The 21861-nt window shown below is 41.1% G+C and overlaps 2 protein-coding genes across 4 annotated transcripts in view; one reads left to right on the forward strand and one right to left on the reverse strand.

The window, feature by feature from the left end:
- The window catches only part of clic5a (chloride intracellular channel 5a), a 1193419-nt gene that overhangs the window by 808483 nt on the left and 363075 nt on the right, over positions 1 to 21861 (forward strand). The gene's annotated exons all lie outside the window — the stretch shown is intronic.
- The window catches only part of enpp4 (ectonucleotide pyrophosphatase/phosphodiesterase 4), a 50631-nt gene continuing 30036 nt past the window's right edge, over positions 1267 to 21861 (reverse strand). For both annotated transcript variants that reach the window (XM_028796399.2, XM_051924443.1), the window contains 3 exons: positions 20207 to 21067; positions 10440 to 10610; positions 1267 to 2661 (listed from right to left, as the gene is read on the reverse strand). In XM_028796399.2, coding sequence (XP_028652232.1) covers positions 2291 to 2661; positions 10440 to 10610; positions 20207 to 21067 — 1403 coding nt within the window. In that variant the 3' untranslated portion in view covers positions 1267 to 2290. The remainder of the gene's footprint in view (positions 2662 to 10439; positions 10611 to 20206; positions 21068 to 21861) is intronic.

Genomic DNA, 21861 nt, shown 5'->3' on the forward strand with positions numbered 1-21861 from the left:
ACCTGTGGCCATGGAAGTGATTGGAACACCTGAATTCAATGATTTGGAGGGGGGTCCCAATACTTTAGGCAATATAGTGTATGTAAATAACTGAAAACATATGGTTTAACACCTTCAAAAATGGTCTGTAATGTTGTAATCAGAATATAAGTTTAATATGTCACTGTGCTCTGTGAAAATATTTAAAATCTGGTTTTCGTTTCTTCTCGTATGTACAGCTAACACAAAGCCAGATTTAGTACAGGGGCCCAGCATTTAGAATTGCAAGCATCTTAAAACGAGACAAATTAAGGACAACTGCGAAAGGGGAAACGCGCACTATTTCTGTGTGTCAGAGTCAGCATGACATTTGATCTTCTGTTCCTTGTTTGGAATGGCATGATTTACCTAAATGAGGGCCCGCAAATGGAGAAAGAGTATAAAGCCTTGGAACAGTGCCTGGCACACCTTTGAAGCCGACGGACGGATGGGAGATACCGTCATCCGATCCTGAAAATCCTTCCAATGCAGAGACGAAAAACGGCAGACTCTACACATGGGCTTGTCATGGTATCCCGTCTGTTATACCGCGTAAACTGTCATTAAAGAAAGCGAAGTTATTTTCTCTTTATATGATTTCTTACTGCCGTATCACTAAGGGAGGGATATCGCCTCTTTATAATATATCTATTTAGGTTCAGGTTACTTAAGACACCACAATTGCAAAACAAACGTATTTCCAGAGAGCTAGCGCCTCCTAGTGGAAAACAAATGTGTCACTTTACAACCACGTATCTGCATTCTGAGCAAACACTCCTTGCAACATTTAAGAAATCTGTAAATGTTGTAAAAATTATGACATTTAATCTTCTGATAATTCACACCAATCAAAATAACTGAGTAAAAGAGCAGTTTTGATGTAACATTTTCCAAACAACAGGAAGAAAGCTTGTTTTTCACATACCACAGTTTGCCTTCGTTTCTTGCCGTGAACACAGTTTCAGAGTCTTTGCTCTCAATGATGAATAAACACCTCAAATTCAAAAATATACATTTCATTTTGCACGAAACGGCAACTGATAACAGATGTTAAGAGATACATAATAAGGCTGTAAAATAAAACACTTCAACAAAACATAATGGGTGAAATAAATCCACGTATGCCTAACCTTTGTTATACTGCAAGGCAGCTATCAGCCTCTGGATTTTTCTTGCTAGAAGTTTTCTTTATATTTTTACGCTTCCAGTTATGCTTCCTGCAAATACAGTACACAAACATTCAAAATGTACAGACTGACGTCATTATTTATTTTATTCCAATCTCAGTCAAGCAGAACTTTAAACTGTGTTTGACGCTTTGATGTAAAACTCCCAGAATGCCAACTGTGTAACGTGTAACTTCAGATACTTTCAAGCATACATACCTGCAGAGCAAAAGAAGAAAACCTGCCGACAAAATGGACCATTAAGCATGAAGAGTAAATAAGTGTGACTACGTTACTTGTGCCACACAGACGGACACACAAATAACAGAAGTTGTTTCTTCTCAGATGGTGACCCAGACAAGGTTAGTACAAAGTGACTTTTGCTTATACAGAACAATTAAAAAGGCCTCCCATTGGCATTGTTTGAGATATAAATTGAGCAAAAAAATATTGTGTTAGTACAGAGCACAACATGTGGAAATTCATCGAGTGAATTCATCGAGTGCAAACTCAGAGTGCCAGGTGACCGATTGTGCTGCGCAACTCAGTAGTATAATCTTATTTTAAAAATATTCCTGAGGACAAAAGTGCAAACAGGGCCAATAGTGGAGTGCTAATACCTCAAGACGTCACCCTTCCCAGCCACTCATTCCATATAGTGAGAGGCAGCCAGAGTCCATTCTGCAGGCAACACATACAGTTCCAGAAATGTAGGCTGTAACAGGATAAATTATATATACACACATACGTGGCAAGTATGTACGGAATTGTGTCTTTTCCTTCTTTCAATCATTTGACACTTCACTGTGGCCCATTCGATATTTTGCGAGTTTGATTATAACAAATCTCAAGATAAAGTCGGTGACAAACTGACAACTAGGGATGCTCATTATAAAAACAAATAAAAACGCACATTCATCCGAAATGAGAGGACATGATGTTCACATCTTCCTGCAAGGGTATCTGTAAAGCAAATTTGGAAGGAACTTGATCTGATTTTAACTGGGCCCACTTAGTAGAGCATGGCAAGGCAATCACTTGACCAAGGACTCTTGCGTTTATAAAGCACCCTCACGGCAAAGAAAAACAACAACAATGAACTGAGTCTAGTCAAGAAGTGGATCGTCATCGTCATCTTCTTGCAGCTCCAGGCGTGCAAATGGCCTCTGTGAAGGTGCAGCCCTCTTCTTTGTTAGAATGATGAGACACGTCAGAGCTGTCAAAAGCATCAAAACCCCAATGACTATTCCGAGCACCTCTGGGAGGCTTACACACCACTGGCTAGACAGTAAACACTTGGCATGAGAGAAGGAGCCATTGTTAGGCATCTCTTGCATTTCTAGCAGATGGCACATCAGAGGGTAGATGTCTACAATGTTCATCGTGCTGTGCTTGTAGCCTTTCCGGAATGCTGGGCCATGGGCAGCCAGGAAGGGATGCATGCTGGGTAAGTCATTATCATAGCCATGATCACCCACTGCAAAAGCAAAACAAAAAAACAGATTGGGTTTTTAACAAAAAGAAATTGCAGAGCACAAGCACACAGTTTGTATATTCAGTAGGCCTGACTACATGCATTACAAGGTTGCAGCTTGTAAAGATCCACACCAACCACAAACCTTCCCTCAAAGAGGTGAAAGTTATTAATCATTAAGCTGTTTACTTCTTCCTTTGTAGAGACACACAAAACAAACATACCGATTTGCAACTGAAGCAGGAGTGTTTAATGACCGTTTCCTTTCACACAGCTTCATAATGAACGGCTCCAAAAAACTACTAAAGAAAACTTCCACTGAACACTTCTGCTTGTTGATTATCAAATCTAAAAATGTGATGTTGCTTAGAAAGTCTGGCAAAATTAGTAAGGCTTTTCAGAGGCAATGCTGCTGCTGGAAAGAGATGTTGGTGAGGCCAGCAGGGGGCGCCTGATCTGAATGTAGATCCCAATGCCCCAGTGCAGTGATGGAGATGCTACGCTGTAAAAGTTGGTACTGTCCTTTGGATGAGATGTAAAACCAACATCCTGACTCTCTGTGGTCATAAAAGATCCCTGGGCAGCCTTCATGTGTCACGATATCCCGGCTAAATTGCCCTCCATGGTTTAGTCATTCAGTCCCCCTAATCATCCCCTTGTCTCTAATTGGCTAATCACCTCTCACCACTTCACCACCTAACAGAAAATGTGTGGTGTGAGTAGTTGTGGTCGCATCATCCAGGTGGGTGCTACACACGCGTGGTGGTTGAAGTGGCTCCCCACTCAATATGACAAGTACTTTCAGTAGTGATAAAAGCACAATATAAATGTAAAGAATTTATTACTATGAAACTCCACCTGTCAACGCATCAAGATTTCAGTGCAAAAGAGTTCAAGTTGAAACACCCACACTACTCGGGGATCTGCTTGAAATTAGTCTCATTAAATGTTATGCAGAATGTGGTACCTGTGTGTTATAACCCCACCACTCCATTCTTCTCCATTCACTCCCTATACTTAACGACATTAGAAATATTGCGACAGAAGTTTCAAAATCAAATTTTACGTATTCTTGGTTCTGTTTTGTAAATAAACAAATGTAAAAAAACAATGACGTTTTTATCTTGCCTGTGCCTGGCTTATAAACACACAAGTACGCAGAATGTTAAACAAGTCACCCTTCAACTAACCACTGACCCTTCTTCTAAAGTCGCTTATCCCAAGCAGGGTCCCAGGGGAAGATGGAGCCTATCCCAGCAAGTATCGGGTGCCAGGCAGGGACAATTACTGGACAGGGCGTCAGTCCTTCAATGGCTGAAAACACACACACACACACACACACAAGCCAATTTAGCACCACCAAATCACCTAGCATGCAAGTCATTCGACTGTAGGAAGAAACAGTTAAGTCCACCAATGGTCACCATCCAGTTTGACTGAGTTTGAACAGTTCTGTAAAGATAAGTGGGCAAATATTGAACAGTCCAGATGTGCAAAGTTGGTAGGGAAGAACCCCAACTGACTCATGGCTGTAATCAAAGCAAAAGGGGGTGTGGGGGTGATCCTTTAACCATCTCAATGATTGTTCTTTTACTATTTTTTTTAAAGTACTGGGGGACCCCCTGCTCGCTTCGCTCGCCAGCCCCCGTGTTTGGTTTTCCGGATACACACTTTTAAGATTTTTTTTTTTCTTTGAATTGTTGCTATTTCATTAGTTGCACTTTTATTTCAGAACTTATGTAACAACAATATTTGGAATCTTTCGAGTCCCAGTATGCTGAATCTTTTAAATTAGGTCAGTGAGACATGGGTTTAATGACTTTGTACCATAATTCAGGATAGGTTTCTCTGTTTGGAATTTCAGCACAGACAAAGCGATCATCAGCAGTTAATAATTTTTTTTTGCAAAGCAACCAATAAATGCATGCGAGGTAAACTCTGTTTTTGAATTTCTCTGACTTAAACTTCAAAGCCTTACAATATTTACATACTTCTGACATATCACCTGTGTCCACATATTCGATCTCTATTCGCCTTTTAGTTATTTCTCCGAGTAATAATTTCTCTTTTTTTGCGCTAATACGATGTTTACTTTCTTTTTTTGACACTGTCATTTTTTTCTGCTTTTATATTCTGTATCTTGCTCTGCATGTGTTTTGCGCCTACGTTTTTTTTTTTGTCTTTTGAATTCCAGTTTTCATTATCTCTAACCTGCTCTGCATGTGTTTGTTTTGTAACCTATTTATGACGTTTTACTTTGTTTTCTACTTTGTCTTTTATTTCTGACCTTGCTTTGTCCTGCTTTTTTTTCAATGACACCTGGTCCGTGATTACTTTCCCTTTTTCGAGTAATAATTTCCGTTTGTTTGCGCTACTGCGATCTTTACTTTCTTTTTTTTATACTTTCTAATTTTCCTACTTTCACATTCTTTAACTTTCTCCACATTTGTATCGTGCAAACGTTCTTTTTTTTTTTTTTGAGCCTTTCGAATTCCACTGCTTTCATAATTGCTCTGCATGTGTATAGCGCCAACGTTTGTGAATGTATTTATTAAGTTCTACTTTGTCTTTTACTTTGTCTTTTAATTCTGAGCCCAATTTGGTTGTGCTTTGTTTCAATTCCACTTGTCACGGGCTGATAATTACTTTCCTTATTTTCTGAATTTGCACCTAGATTATTTTTTCTTTTTTGCTCTTTTTTCTCTCCAACGCTTTTGGGTCTCTTTTCTCCGCGCTGCTTTCTTCTTTGCTTAGTCGTCGACGTTTCATTTATAACATATTGTCCTTATACGCTTTATATGCGCAGAGACCTTGGATCTGTTTGTGCTCAAATCCTTCTACACGACTGAATGTTTTGCTGCCCGTTGTCTTATTTGACATTGATTGTAAGTAGGGCGTGTCTTGCAAGAATCTCATGTTCTATGTCATTGTGAGACGGTCCTGGGTCAATCTCTTGGCACAATGTCTCATGTTTAAAGGTCCTCGTGGGTCTCGACGCCCTACTGTTTCTCTCCAGGATTTTTTTTATAATAGAGAGATTGCTATTATATCTTTCACTTGTAGTGGGGCTACATAATAATAGTTATAGCTATGTTTGTGCTGCATGCGTTTTGTTTCATCCTCCCATATACTGTCTGTTATATGTGCGTCAGTTAATGTTGTCCCCGTAAAAGAAAAGGGGAAGGATGATGGTGAGAGACTGCAGCCCCGAGACGGTAATTGCTTGTCAAACTCACCTGATACATCCGGGACATTGCGTATGTAAAAAAGAGGAGCGAAAGGCAAAGGAGGACAAGAGGAGAGGGACAGAGAGAAATTGTGGAATGAAAAGAAGACAATTTAACCATTCATTTATCAACTTATCACTGCCAATCATTGCTTTAGTTCACTTGCTTTTTCAACATCCGATTCATCATCACGACAGCCAACACCGAGGAACCCCGAGGTTTGGATTCATACCAGCCATTGCCAGAACTTTGACGGTGAGGTTGTCTTGTTCTCGGGAAGGAGCACAGTAACATTACAGCCAGTATTAATACCGCCGGACTTTATTTTGGACTGATTTATCACAACATTTCAACTGCTGTGTTTAAATAATCTGTGTTTGTATTTGTGTTACATGTTTTATTTATTGTTTAGGGGCAAGGGAGGGTTCAATATAAATATTTGTATATTTTTGTTTTTATATAGTACAGTAGTGCCTTGGTTTGCGAGTATAATTTGTTCCCGGAAACGTGCTTGTAATCCAAAGCACTCGTATATCAAAGCGAATTTCTCCATAAGAGATAATGGAAACTCAAATGATTCGTTCTACTACCCAAAAATATTCATATAAAAATGATTAATACAAAATTTAAAGTAAAAATGCATCAAACAAAGTAACCTGCACTTTACCTTTGAAAAGGATTATGGCTGGTGTGAGGGAGACGAGAGAGAGGAGGGTTATTGTGCAGGATGACTTTCACTCTAACTAACAGAATCCCTGCTATCTGTTGGCTCACTGGAATCGTCTTCTTTTTTTGCGACTTTAACAAGGAACCTCTCCAATGACAGTTGCTTTTGCCTGAAGAGTCACTACACTTGGATACAAATTTAAAAAAATGCTTTACACACTGTAAGATTTCTCTATTGAGACTACCCCCTAATGGGACGACACGCGGAAGAGCGTCCTGAAGCAACCGCAGGCTCCCAGCACTGTAGCAATTTGCCGCAAAAGCGAATCTGAAAAGATTGTGGTCAAGCTATAAGCGCCTGCTGTTGATGGGTTATGCATGGAACATTAGAAATGCAAGGGCCCGACCCTGCCTGATTACTGTGTGTGTATAGGAGAGTGGCAGATCCCGCTACAATAAATAACCATGCTGTTCCTGTTTCAAGCTGAATAAAAGCTGGTTTTGCTAAAGTACTGAGACTCAACTACGTGTTTTGGGATGCAAGACAGGGACTCGCACGTTACAGCACACACACGTGGTCACAATGCTATAGTAAACAGTATTCGCTTGTACGGATGTTGACTATATGAGTGAGGCACGCCGACTGAGAATGGGAGATGATTACCCACAATCCCGCAGCTAGAGAGAGAAGAACAATCGGCTCATTTGTGACCACGTGACAATCGGCAGACAAAGCGTATACATACTACTTGTATTGCAAGACCTCACTCGTTTATCAAGTTAAAATTCATTAAAATTTTTAGCTTGTCTTGCAAAACACTTGCAGACCAAGTTACTCGCAATCCAAGATTTTACTGTAATTAGTTGCTGGTGTCATTGGGATAGTGGTGTTTTGTGCACACATATCTACGTTATTGAATATTTGTTGTCTTTTTCATTTATAATATACTGTAGCTGTGTTTGATTTTACATTCCTGTCTACTGTTTGCTGGTTATTTTGTCATGTGGGGAAAAAAGTACAACTTGTAAGGAGTACGGCTTGTTATTAGAGCAAGAAGTCTCAGGTGACCCAAGGAATAGTCTTGGTAGTGTAGTGGCCAGTCTGGGTAAGGGGTCGGCCGTTACACACTTGGCTGTTATAAGTGGCACTGAGTAAATACAGCTGGACAAATATTTTTTTTTATGTTTAAATTTCAGGCTGCAAAGCAACAAAATGTGACTATATCGAAAGGGGTGGGGGGGGGGGGTATTCTTTTCTATACACATTGTTTCACATAAAAAAATATATAATTTTTGAGTAGTTCTTTAAGCGGAATTTATTGGAGTATTATGACAACTGAACAATAAGCGTGCAAAATTTTATTTTGCTAATTAAAAAAAATGAAATGATGGTCTGCAGTTTAATTTTACAAATATCACTTGAATAGTGATTCAAGTATAAGGCTTTTACTAAGCCACTTATGCAGGAGCTTAGTGTCAAAAAAACACACACACACACAAACCTATACACACAATACAATAAAACAAAAATGTAAAAGCAAATCAGAATTGGTATGTAATCGCCAGTTCTAGTACCATGAAATCGGTGATCGCTAATCAGCCCTAAAAGAACACTCATCAGACCATCCCTATCTCTAACATAGTTGTTTTTTTCCCTACTGTGTTTAATAAAAAGCGGTCCTATTAAAATTTCTCTCGATTATAAAAGAAAATCCTGAGATAGATGAGACTATTGCCAAGAGATTTATTCAAGTGCCGCGAGACGAGACAATTGCCAAGAGAGTCCCGCCCTCCTCTCAACCATTTCCGGTTAACGGCCCACACCCACGGTCCTATCACCTCTCATTCGTGTGAATGCTTTTGTCAGACACAGTTCTTGGGCTCTCAGCTCTTATAAATTTTTACGTTTTCCTCATTTTAAGTACCCAATAAAAGAAGACTTATTATGTCCAAATCTTAGTGAAAAATTTCATTCAGAAGGGTTATCAAAAGAAGAAATGAGTACACAGGCAATCTTAGCACTGAGAAACGATGAAGTCAAACGAATTAACGTGAAAATTGTTGAACGGTTACATGGCAAATTGGTTAAATGCATATCAGTAGACTACACTGAAACAGTTGGTGGTGATGGTGCGGAAGATGAAAACATCAACTTACAATATCACGAAGAATATCTACAACCGTTAACACCATCTGGTCTTCCACCAGTTGAATTACTGTTGAAAGAAGGATGTATCGTAATGTTATTGCGTAATTTATGTCTGAGTGATGGGCTATGCAATAGGACAAGATTAGTTGTATTCAAAATTGGTCGAACAATTCTGACAAGTAAAATTTTAACAGGCGACAAGAAAGGTAATGTAGTACATCTTTAGGGGATAACATTAGACACCAAAGGAGATCTTGATATGCCATTCGTATTAAAACGTTTACAGTTCCCCATCAGTATAGCTCTTGCTATGACAATTAACAAATCACAGGAACAAACGTTCGAAAAAATCAGTTTATTTATTAGAGAGAAAGAAACGATATTCACTCACGGGCAGTTATATGTTGCGTTGTCATGATGTTACTCCAAACACGGAATCAAAATTCAATGCGACATTGACAAAAAGTTAATTCAAAAAATTGTTTTTTCTTAAGTTTTACAGTAAAAAAGTTTAAAAAAAAATGTGTGTGTATTAACTTCAAAGCCAAACAGAACAAAAATGTCTTAACGCAAATAATTCCTCTAACGCAACATGAAACATAATTTTCTTTCAATTTATTACATTTGACTATTTTTCAATATAGTTAATTACTCGCTATACAATAATCCCTCGCTACTTCGCGGTTCACTTTTCGCGGATTCACGACTTCGCGGATTTTATATGTAAGCATATCTAAATTCATAACGCGGATTTTTCGCTGCTTCGCGGGTTTCTGCGGACAATGGGTCTTTTTACTTGCTTCCTCAGTTGGTTTGCCCAGTTGATTTCATACAAGAGATGCTGTTGGCGGATGGCTGAGAAGCTACCAAATCAGAGCATGCAGTTAAGTTCCTGTGTGCTGCTGATTGGCTCAGCGACGGAGTGTTGCATTAACCAGGAAGTCTCATCTCACTCATTCATCATTAACGTGCTAATGCTTCAGGGGCCGTGTCCAAGCACCAACAGAAGATGCAAATGATTGCAGAAAAGGTAAAAGTTTTGGATATGTTGAAGGAAGGAAACAGCTACACCGCTGCAGGACATCGATTCTTTTTATTTAAAAAGGAGGAAAAGCATATAAGATCTACGGCTGCAGTGTCCTTTAACCAGGGTGCAAAACGAGTTGCAAGTGGACGTGATAAGGCAGTACAAGTCTGGATGGAATCTGCTTTAAGAATCTTTGCAACAAGGTCGACGACGTCATGACCGCCTACAAGCTGCTACGTGTACTTCGCTATACAGTAAGTGTAAACTTATCTACCGATTTCATATTGCTTAGCAGTTGTCCCTGTTTTTAATAGGGTAAATGGTGGGTTGTAAACAATACAGGGAGGGTTTAAAAATGTCCAAATACACGTTAAATAATTAAATAAATATAGTGTCCCTACTTTGCGGAAATTCAGTTATCGCGGTCGGCCTTGGAACCTATCTCCCGCGATAAGTGAGGGATTACTGTAATGTAAAATAGTTAGTTCTATTATGCATATGTAACAATTCCCATGAAAATAACAATCTGTTTAAATTGTATATCTGCTTCCCCATATGGGAGCAGCAGAACCGCGAAGTGGCTATCGCGTAGTGTGAGAAAAGCGAGCAGGGGGCAGAGCCCCGTAGTAATTATGTAATAAATAAGCCATAGGACCATCCTATTGAGCTCAGCTCTTGGTAACTTTCTAATTAGTTATGCCAAACCACTTACAGTGATCGATTCCTCCTGACTGAACAATAAGCCACCCCTCATCAGCAATCAATATGATTGGTTGGACTCTCGGACTGGCTTTGTAATGCAGCCTGTCTGGCAGGTCATTTTTCAGATACGCCTTCATGTTTGGATGACAGTTCTTCAGCTTGCTGTACACCAGTGAAATATCTGTAAGAAAATAAAGTTGTTACATGTACAGAAGAACTGTTGCCACCCCTAATAAATAGGAATAAAAAAGGAAATGGCACAGATAAGACATGATTTATGCTCCAAAACAAAAACTGTACACAATTTATTCCAGCATAATTACTTGCAACACAAGTACAGTATAAACGATGTGAACTTGCCAACATACATGCAAGATGCAGTACCACTAATCTGTTTGAGCTTTCAAAAAGGTCAAAGATTTCAAATCTTGAGCTTTGAAATTGAAATTCAGGAAAGTCCTAAATGCATACAGTGACCCCCACAATGTTTGGGACAAAGACATTTTTCTTTCGATTGACCCCTCTGCTCCACAATTTTAAATTAAAAACCAAACATTTCAGATGTGACTAAAGTGCTCATTGCAAATGTTGAAGGGGATTTGCACACATTTCAGTCACACCATATAAAAATGAGAACACGTTTTCTACGTGCCCCCTCCACCAAACCCCATTTCAGGGCACCATAATGTTTGGCGTCACAGCTGTTTATGATTCTTCAGGTGGGTTTCATTGCTTCATAAGATACCTCGGTTTGCTTCCATCCTTTGGAGTCTGGAGCTGCCATTGTTCAATATGAGGACAAGAGCTATGCCAATGAAAGTCAAAGAAGCCATCATGAGGCTGAAGAACAAGAAAAAAACCATTGGAGACATCAGGAAAACATTAGGATGACCAAAATCAACTGTCTGGAATATCATGAAGAAGAAACAAAACACTGGTGGGCTCAGTCAGTAATCACAAAGGGACTGGTAAGCCAATGAAGACCTCCACTGCTGATGACAGAAGAATCCTCACTATGGTCAAGAAAAAGCCACAAACACCTTTGTGGCAGATCAGAAACAGACTTCATGGGGCCGATATGTGTGTGTCAGAGATGACTATTAGCAGAAGACTTCCTGAACAGAAACACAGAGGACACACTGCAAGATGGAAACCACAAAAACAGGATGGTCATATTACAGTTTGTGAAAAAAGACTTTAAAGAGCCTGCAGAATTCTGGGAAAAGGTCTTGTGGACAGACATGACGAAGGGGAACCTCATCAGAGTGATAACAGTGGTATGTCTTTCATTTCCTAGGAACATCTGAGTACTGCGGTGTTTTCCGAACAAAGATTTTTAGTGAAGCAGTATTTAGTTGTATGAAATTATTATTATTAAATCAAATGTGAAAAACTGGCTGTGCACAAATGTGGGTCCCCTTGTCATTTTGCTGATTTGAATTCCTGTCACTGCTCAAAGCTGATTACTTGCAACACCAAATTGGTTGGATGAGCTTGTTAAACCTTGAACTTCATAGACAGGTGTGTCCAATCATGAGATATAAGGGTATTTAAGGTGGTCAATTGCAAGTTGTGCTTCCTTCCCTTTGACTCTCCTCTGAAGAGTGACAGCATGGGATCCTCAAAGCAACTCTCCAAAGATCTGAAAACAAAGATTGTTCAATCTGATGGTTTAGAGGAAGGTTACAAAAACTATCTCAGAGGTCTAAACTGTCAGTTTCAACTGTAAGGAATGGAATCAGGAAATGGAAGGCCACAGGCACAGAAAAATACAGGAGCGGCATATGCACAGGATTGTGAGAATGGTTACAGACAACCTACAGATCACCTCCAAAGACCTGCAAGAACATCCTGCTTCAGATGGTGTATCTGTACATCGTTCTACAATTCAGTGCAATTGGCACAAAGAACATCTGTATGGCAGGGTGATGAGAAAGAAGCCATTTCTGCACTCACACCACAAACAGAGTCGCTTGATGTATGCAAATGCTCATTTAGACAAGCCAGATTCATTTGGGAATAAAGTGCTTTGGACTGATGAGACAAAATTTGAGTCATTTGGTCATAACAAAAAGCGCTTTGCATGGCGGAAGAAGAACACCACATTCCAAGAAAAACACCTGCTACCTACTGTCAAATTTGGTGGAGGTTCCATCATGCTGTGGGGCTGTGTGGCTAGTTCAGGGACTGGGGCCCTTCTTCAAGTCGAGGGTCAGATGAATTCAACCCAATATCAACAAATTTTTCAGGATAATGTTCAAGCATCAGTCACAAAGTTGAAGTTACGCAGGGGTTGGATATTCCAACAAGACAATGACCCAAAACACAGTTCAAAATCTACAAAGGCATCCATGCAGAGGGAGAAGTACAATGTTCTGGAATGGCTGTCACCGTCCCCTGACATGAATATCATCGAAAATTTATGGGATGATTTGAAGCAGGCTGTCCATGCTCAGCAGCCTTCACATTTAACTGATCTGGAGAGATTTTGTATGAAGAATGGTCAACAATACCTCCATCCATAATCCAGACACTCATTAAAGGCTATAGGAGGACAGCATCTAGAGGCTGTTATATTTGCCAAAGGAGACACAACTAAGTATTGATGTCATATCTCTGTTGGGGGGCCCACACTTATGCACCTGTCTAATTTTGTTATGATGCATATTGCATATTTTCTGTTAATCCAATAAACTTAATGTCACTGCTGAAATACTACTGTTTCCATAAGGCATAATCATAAGGTTTATCATAAGGTTCCCAGACTTTTTCATATGAATGTACAGGTTAATTTGTTTTTAATTATTATTACTAATGAGTACATTTAGCAGATCAGATTGTTGCATGTAGGTAGCCCCTAGCTGAAATTCCAAAGTATGAATCTACTGATTAGCTAGCAAGAACAGGCCAGCAACTGGAGTGGGAAGGAGCAGAAGGCTTTGAGTCAATTTTTGGCTGCTTCATTATGCAGTATATCTATCTGTACAGGACATTCTATAAGCATGTTTGGGCCCGGCCAGTACTTGGATGGGAGACCATTTAGAAAATGCTTGGGTTACTGCCACCTATAAGTACACTTCTAGCTCTATCAGGTTGTATGGTTTGCCTACACTCATCTTGTTTATTATTTTGGTCATACTGTCTATAATACATAATGAAATGTTAAACTCGTTTTCCTACATGTTCTTTTACTTTATCTAATTGCCTGGGGGGGGGGGGGGGGGTAGAGATGTAAAACGAAAAGGAAGGGGGGTGCAGTAAACTACAGTACCTGATAGTCTGGCAAGATTATGGGATTTGCAATATCTCTCTATTATAATAAAAAAATCCTGGGACAAGACATGACTTTTTTAGAGAGATACTTTCACGTCCCACGAGACGAGACTTTGTGCAAAGAGATTTAACCAGGCCCGGGGCTGGAAATAAAATACAGAGTAGATGACAAAGTAGGACGTCATAAAGAATTCAAAAATGTTGGCGCGATACACATGCAGAGCAGGTTAGAGATGATGGAAGTACAAAAATTCAAAAGTCTCAAAAAAAATGATAGTAAAGATCACATTAGCGCAGACAAACGGAAATTGTTACTCTGTGAAATAACGTAACAGCGAAAAGGGATGGAATACAGGGAGTCCCCAGGTTACGGACATCCGACCTACGACTTACGAATGGGGCAGCAGCTGCGATGCATGCGCCTCAGTAATTGCCGCTCCGTCATCTTCGGCCTGGGGACGCTGCAAGTGGTGGCTGGACAGAGGCTGGAGAGGGGCGATTTTGCTGCCCGCGCAGTGTAGTGTCCCTCGGGCGGCTCCCGGTGGCAAGCGGTTTCACTGCCCGCCCACCACACACGGCTGCCCCGTTCGTTCTCAGTGGGCGGCTGGTAATAATAATAACTAGCCAACCCGCGGCGTAACATACGCCGCATAATTATGTATTGATGGGTGAACACTTGCTGAACGACACAGTTGTCCAAATGGGGTGGGTTTGTGGATACCACTTTGAGTGAATGAAAAGATGGACCTCTGGAGAGAGCAACATACAATTGTCCGTGACTGAAAGCGGGATCGTCTGTGACGATGGAGGCCACGCTGGTGAAAGTTACTTCATCGGTAGGGATAAGTTTCAGCACTTGTTCATTTAGGTGTAGCGAGTCTTCGTTGTTGACGCTTAATATAGCTTGCGTACTGAGTTGTTCCGGAGTCACAGTTGAGAAACACTTTTTTAATGTCTTTTAAGCACAGGGAAAAAAATTAACATGTGAAACATCCATAATGTAATAAGCCACCAAGAAAAGTAACATTGCAACAATGCGCGCTATGATCCGATCGCTGTAAACAGAAGTGAAAACAAAATCGAGGCCGGTGCATTCTTTAACTGCCTTGTAGTGCAATGGTAGTGCTGCTGTTTTGCAGTAAGGAGACTGTGGAAGATTTTGGGTTCGCTTCCCGGTTTCTCCCTGTGTGGATAGCGCTTTGAATACTGAAAACACCGGTATATCAATGTAATGAAGTATTATTATTGTTATGCGTCCAGCGGTCTCTCTCTCGCGCACCTGTATGCGTGTGTGTGTCGCTCGCTCGCTGCACGTGTTCCTGCAGGCATACCAGTAAGTGAAGGAAAAGATGGAACTCTGGAGAGAGCAACATCCAACTGTCCGTCACTGAAAACTGGTTTTGGCAGATACATGCACATCTTTTTGAAAGTTTGGCCCTGTGCCTTATCAATTGACATCGCAAAGGCAAATCTAACAGGAAATTGTCTTCGTGTTAAAGTAAAAGGCAAATTATCCGCGACAAACAAACTGTTTTACACGCTGCATACCAACCCGCGGCATAGTATACGCCGCATAATCACGCGCTTTTTTTAATGTTTTTTAAGCAGAGGGAAAAAATGAACATTTGCAAAATCCGTAACGCCGCTTTCAGTAAGTACAATGCACACGCGTTTAATTTGTCAGCCACTTTTTGCCAGCCGTCTTTTCTGGTTTGGGTTGCTTTTGCAGTGTTACCGCTTGTGCATATTAAATCTTCAAATCCTTTGAGTAACTAATTAACTAACAACCACCCACCCAGCTTGTGAGAAAAAAATGTGCCCATTCTTTCATCATTTTGTTGCAGCCTATCAAAGACTTGCTGATCATGTTTTCTAGACTCAATATACAGTGGAACCTCGGTTCACGACCATAATTCGTTCCAAACCTCTGGTCGTAAACCGATTTGGTCGTGAACCGAAGCAATTTCCCCCATAGGATTGTATGTAAATACAATTAATCTATTCCAGACCGTACGAACTGTATGTAAATATATTTTTTTAAAGATTTTTAAGCACAAATATAGTTAATTATTACACCATAGAATGCACAGTGTAATAGTAAAAACATTGAATAACACTGACACAAACACCCACCCTCCGCAGCCACCCCCCCCTCTCTCTCTCTCTCTCAGCAGCACCTGAGCCTCCCCAGCCCCCCCTCTCTCCCTCTCTCAGCAGCAGCACGTGAGCCTCCCCAGCCCCCCCCTCTCTCTCTGTCTCTCAGCAGCACGCAAGCCTCCCCAGCCCCCCCCTCTCTCTCTCTCAGCAGCACACGAGCCTCCCCAGCCCTACCCTCTATCTCTCTCTCTCAGCAGCACGCAAGCCTCCCCAGCCCCCCCCCCCCCTCTCTCTCTTAGCAGCACACGAGCCCCCTCCCTCTCTGTCTCTCAGAAGCACGGGAGCTCTCTCTCTCTCTGTAACATTGCAGCAGTTGTATAAACACTTTTTTTTAAAACGAGTTTTAAGCACAGGGGGGGAAAAAAAAAGAACATTTTAACAAATCCGAACTTTATTTAAAAGCCAACCAAGATAGTAACATTGCAGGAGTTCACCATTTTTAATCAGGCGACTGATAGTAGTGGAGTCAGGCACAGAGAAGGTCAGCTGCTGAGAAAGTGTCTCGACTGTTGCAGGGCGGTGAAGCAGGTGAGACGGTAATGAAAAACAGGCACAGGGCTTATTGTTTTTTAAAGACTGCTTCCTTCATTGTGTTTTAACCTCAGTTTTAAAGGATTGCGCGGCTCTCTCAGTCGCGCTGCCTGTGTGTGTGCCTCTGTTTCCCTGTCGCGCTGCCTGTGTGTGCGTGGCTCTCTCTCTTGGGCTGCCTGTATGTACCTCTGTCTCTCTCTGGCGCTGCCTCTGTGTGAACCAAGGTTCCACTGAGGTTGACTAATGAAAAGTCAACGTGGCTCAGAGGTCCATGTGTAGTGTTGCACAGACGAACATAAATGACGCCGTTTTTTCTGAGGCAGGCGTCCGAGGTGGTGGCCGTGGCTCTGCGAGTTGTCGTCGTATCCAATGGTCATATAGTTGGTGGGCATGGCTCCTTCCTACTTGTCGGCGGCTTAGTGAATCCACGCCCCTTCCTGCGTGCTTTCAAGGGTGTCTTGTTTTGGTGTGCGTGCTTTCATGGGTGTCTTCCCCTTCTGGTGGCGACTTTGTGAATTATATATATATAGATAATAATAATAATTCATTACATTTATATGCAAGCGGTGACCCGGTTGTGGCTGAATGGAGGCCATTGAGGATGAACGGGGTGGCAGGGGGTAGCATTGTAGTGTGCATCGGATGGCTGCCTATTGAATGGGGGCGATTCACTACCCGCCTTTGGCCGCACTGTGTTTGTTCTCGGTGGGTGGATGCTGCAGACAGCATACTGGAGTGGAGGTGACTGTGAGGTGGGCTGGTGATGAACCGCCCGTTGCTGCCCCCATTCATTTTCAATGGCAAGCCTGCTTGTACTGTTACGTACATAGCAGGAAGCTGTCTCTTGTCAGTACATCAGACATGCCGACGAGGGGTGCCTTTCTGCTGTGATAGTGTGTATGGTGCTGTGCAGAAGAGCTCATCTTAACCTTTTGTCTTCACCCTTCAAGAATGTCTCTGAAACACAAATCTGATGCAAGTGCTGGTGATACAGTAAAGAAGAGAAAAAACATCACCATTGAAAATAAGGTAGAAATAATCAAAAGGTCACAGAGAGGTAAAACTCCAACATTCATTGGCAGAGCATTTGGTTACAGTCGGTCAACAATAGCATTTATTAAAATAAAGTACCTGTTCCGACTTACATACTAATTCAACTTAAGTACAAACCTACAGTCCCTATCTCGTACGTAACCCGGGGACTGCCTGTATATTGTTTGGATTTAACCTTTAAGTCGGAGACTTGTAGATCATGTAATTTGTGTTGCCATCAGGGAAAAGTAGTGTTTCTTCCCAATGAAGAGGCGTATCCGCGAGAATGAAAAGTTTTGTTGTTTGGTGAAAGTGAAATCCACATACGCGAGCGGCAGAGATGTGAAGTGGCTGTCACGTAGTGCTGGCCAAGGGGGTTGGCAAGCAAAGCCCCCTAGTCTTATCAAGTTTACAAAATAAGTAGTATATACGGTAGAATATGATGACCCTGGAACCCATACAAAACAAACAGGTGGTCTGCACAGCATTCTATTTTTGTTGCTAAACTTTCCCTCTCCAGATGATCAGAACTAGAAAACAGGAAATAGTGTAACCACATGAAAGATCTGAGGCCTTGATCTATTTAACAAAACCAAATGCACACATATAAAACAACATGAATATGCAAGTAAACAACCCACTAAGGTTGGCTTTCTTACATTCCAGTGTTATCAGTGGCGGACCGTGCATTTCACACCTAGGCCTTCAGTAGTGCTCCATCTGAATCAAGCCGCCCCTCAAAAACTAATTTATGGTTATAAAAACCATCTTAATATGCAGAAATACAGTATAAAGAGCCGTTGCATCGCAGATAGATAACTCCTATAGCCACAATAAATGCCTTTATTGAATAGACAAACCAGGGGTGAACAAGTTCCTTTCTACTGCAGCTACAGCCGCGACACACATAAAAAACATCAATAATAACTCATAAACTTGCAATATTACTTAGGAAATTCGCAACATTTTACTCACCAAAAATTCAGATTATTTGTAAACAAAATCCATCCTCCTCTATTTCCTCAAAAACAATTCAATTACTCGGTCGTACAGATTATCCATGCGATTCGGTTCCATCACGAAGTCCCTTTCTATTGCCATCGAAGCTAATGCTGAAAGTCAAACCTGCCCTCTCTTATTTCTGGCATAAGTTTTAATTCGCTTTAGGGCTGAAAATGTCCACTCGACAGAAGCAGTGGACACGGGAATGCTCACTACCAAACATACCAATGTGTACAGCTGCCCCATGATGCTCTCATTCAGATTTTTATATTACACCATCCTATCCAATCAACGGGTCTGAATACGGTGACGTTGCCGTACGCCTGCTAGAGGGCCCTAGTGAAACCAACTCAAAATCTGATTGGTTGAAGCAACAGTTTAATCAACATCTATTTTGTGTTAGAGGGCCTGCAGAACGGATTATGAAGGCCTCCTGACAGACTTCTTTGACTTTGACCCTGCCTGGCAACAAATGATGGCTGAAATGTGATTGGTTAAATGCTTTAATACGAAAATACATGTCTGGAAGCAGCACAGCCATCGGAAAAGCTATGAAAGGAAGCGGACAGACTATTTGGAATTATTTAATAAGTATTCAAGGACAAAATATAATTAACATTAGTTTGTGATTCAGATATTTTTTTAGGCCAGCAGAGAAGGCCTTGCAGGCCCTGACGGCCCGCCACTGACTGTTATCACTGGGATGCACATATTTAAAACATAAATGCACCCAAATCAATGATAGAATTTTCGTTTCAATCTATCCAGATACTCATGATCCAAAATATACAAGACCACAGAAACATTTTATCTGTCAAATGATAAAGAACTGCATCCAAACTAATCAGCAGGAACTCCATCATGCAGCAAGACAATCATTTCAAAGACACTACTAAGCTCAACCAAAGATTTCATGTAGGGGGAAAAAGTGGAAGGTCCTTCCACCAGTGGAAACACCATTGGGACAAGTGCATTCATTCACATGGAGAAGAGTACTTTGAAGGAGACTAAAGTTTCAGGAAGTACAAATTATTTTTTTTTCAATTCCGGTTATTTTTGGGTACCCCCCATATAGAAGTAAAAATAAACACAAGATTTCCACAAGAATCATTAACAGAGTCTTGAGTGCCTCCCCCTGCCAATCCTGTTCTAGCCAGCCTCCCCCAATTTGGGGAGAGAGGTCGGGGGGTCATCCGGAACAGGACCTGAGCCAACATCCCAACCAACATTCCCCCCTTGCCCGACCCCACGAGTCATGCCCATGCAAGCTGGAATGGACACAATGCATTACTTCCCACCCTGCTTCTGTTTGGAGCCACAGTGGCATGGTGACCTACCTGTCTCTTTTGGTGACATGGTTTAAAGACTTCATTCTTGCAGCTTCTGTTGTATTAACAAGTCTCTCCATTCTGGTAAAATTCCACATTTTCCATTGTTTTGCATATACATTTATTATATTTTAACAATGGCAGGAAAGTGTACTGCTAATACATTGATTATCGGTACATAAAATTATGTGCTTAGGAGAACGGTTACCAAAAGTGTACAGTGAATAAGGTTCACCTAATCCACTTTTTCCCGTGGGATCAATGCTTCAGTATCTGTGGGGGTTTTCAGGAAGGTAACCCCACAGATAATGAAAATTGACTGCATATAATTGACTGTAGCCCTCCATAACTGAGCTGGACCATCACTGGCCTCGGGAGTTTCATGTTGTTTTTTTACATCTAAAACATTTAAACAATTCATAGCCATGACCCAAATAATAATGACTTTACTTACTTAATGGTAAGATGGCAGCTACAGGACCAGAGTCTACCAGGGTGTAAGAACTGTTATTAATGCATTTGTCTAGCTGTATAATTCTTTGCTGGGAGCACTGCGTCATTCCATGATCACTAGTGATGATAGTGTTGATGGTATTCCACAGGTTGGTCTCATTGAGCTTCTCGATGAGGTAGCCAATGTTATCATCCACTTGCTTTAAAACCTTGGTCATCTCAGTTGTATTGTCTGGCCCATAGATGTGACCAAAATGGTCTGGCTCTTCATAATAAAGAGCTGCAAATTTCACCGTGCCATCGCTCAGTAACTTGGTAACATTGTCCACTCTCTGCTGGAAAGTCATCAGTTTGTTGTAATGCATGTGGTACGTAGAGGTCATGTTATGAATTTTCACATCTGTGCCAGGCCACATGGCAGCGGCTGTCTTGAATCCTTTCTGCTGAAGAGAAACCCAGATAGGAGTGGCATCATTCCACCAAAATGGATCGAAGGAACTTTGAAGAGAGAACGTTTTATTTACAGTGGGGTCATACATGCTATTAGCCAAGATCCCATGGCTTTCAGCATAAAGACCAGTGACAATACTGTAATGGTTTGGGAACGTCTTTGTTATAAAGACGTTTTTAATTTGTTCCACAAGAACACCGTCAGAAAAAAACTTCTGCAGGTTTGGGAACTTATACTGTTTTAAATAATCTGCTCTGAAGCCATCGAAGGAGACGAGAAGTAAAGGAGTGATGAAGTGGTTTCCGGCATCACTTGAATTCCCAGTAAAATTACTTGCAGAGAGGCAACAGGAAGGGACAAAAATCCAAAATAAAATACAGACCAGCATCATGAAGTGATTGATTCTGACACCTAAAATAAAAAAGGAGAAAAATGATCAAATTTGATGCTCAAATGATAAACTATAGTTCCATGTTTATTTATTGTATAAGATACTAAATAAAAAAAAAAAACAGACCCTTCTGGAGCTGAAAATATTACCAAGCAAGAACTGCAGCATCCAAAAAAGGATCTCACACAACACGAATCATTTTCTTGAAAGGTGTTAAGACAGGACTACAGAGCCCTCCATAATGTTTGAGACAAAGATACATTTTTTCATAGTTTCCCCCTCTGCTCCACGGTTTAAAATTACAAATCAAACAATTCAGACATTATGATTAAAGTGCACATTGTGGACTTTCATTTAAAGGGACTTGCAAACGTTTCGATCACACAACACGTTTTCTACATGGTCCCCCCCCATTTCTGGGCACCAAAATGTTTGGGACACAGCATTGGCAGATCTATTAAAGCCGTCAAATTTAGGAATTTATCGGAAATCCCTTGCATGAAATGACCGCTTGAAGTCTGCGATTCATGGACATCACCAGGTGCTGAGGTCTTCTCCGGTGATCCTCTGCCAGGCCCCTTCAGCTCCTGCTTGTTTCGGGGGCCTTGTCCCCTTACGTTTTCTCTTCAGCATATGGAAGGCCTGCTCAATTGGATTTAAATCAGGTGACTGGTTTGGCCATTCAAGAATTTTCCATTTTTTTTTAGCTTTGATAAACTCCTGTGTTGCCTCAGCAGTGTGTTTGGCTCTTTATCTTGTTGGAGGATGAAGTGCTGTCCACTGAGTTTGGAGGTCTTTACTGGAACTCAAGCAG

Source organism: Erpetoichthys calabaricus, chromosome 3, assembly GCF_900747795.2.
Source record: "Erpetoichthys calabaricus chromosome 3, fErpCal1.3, whole genome shotgun sequence".
Taxonomy (NCBI): Eukaryota; Metazoa; Chordata; class Cladistia; order Polypteriformes; family Polypteridae; genus Erpetoichthys; species Erpetoichthys calabaricus.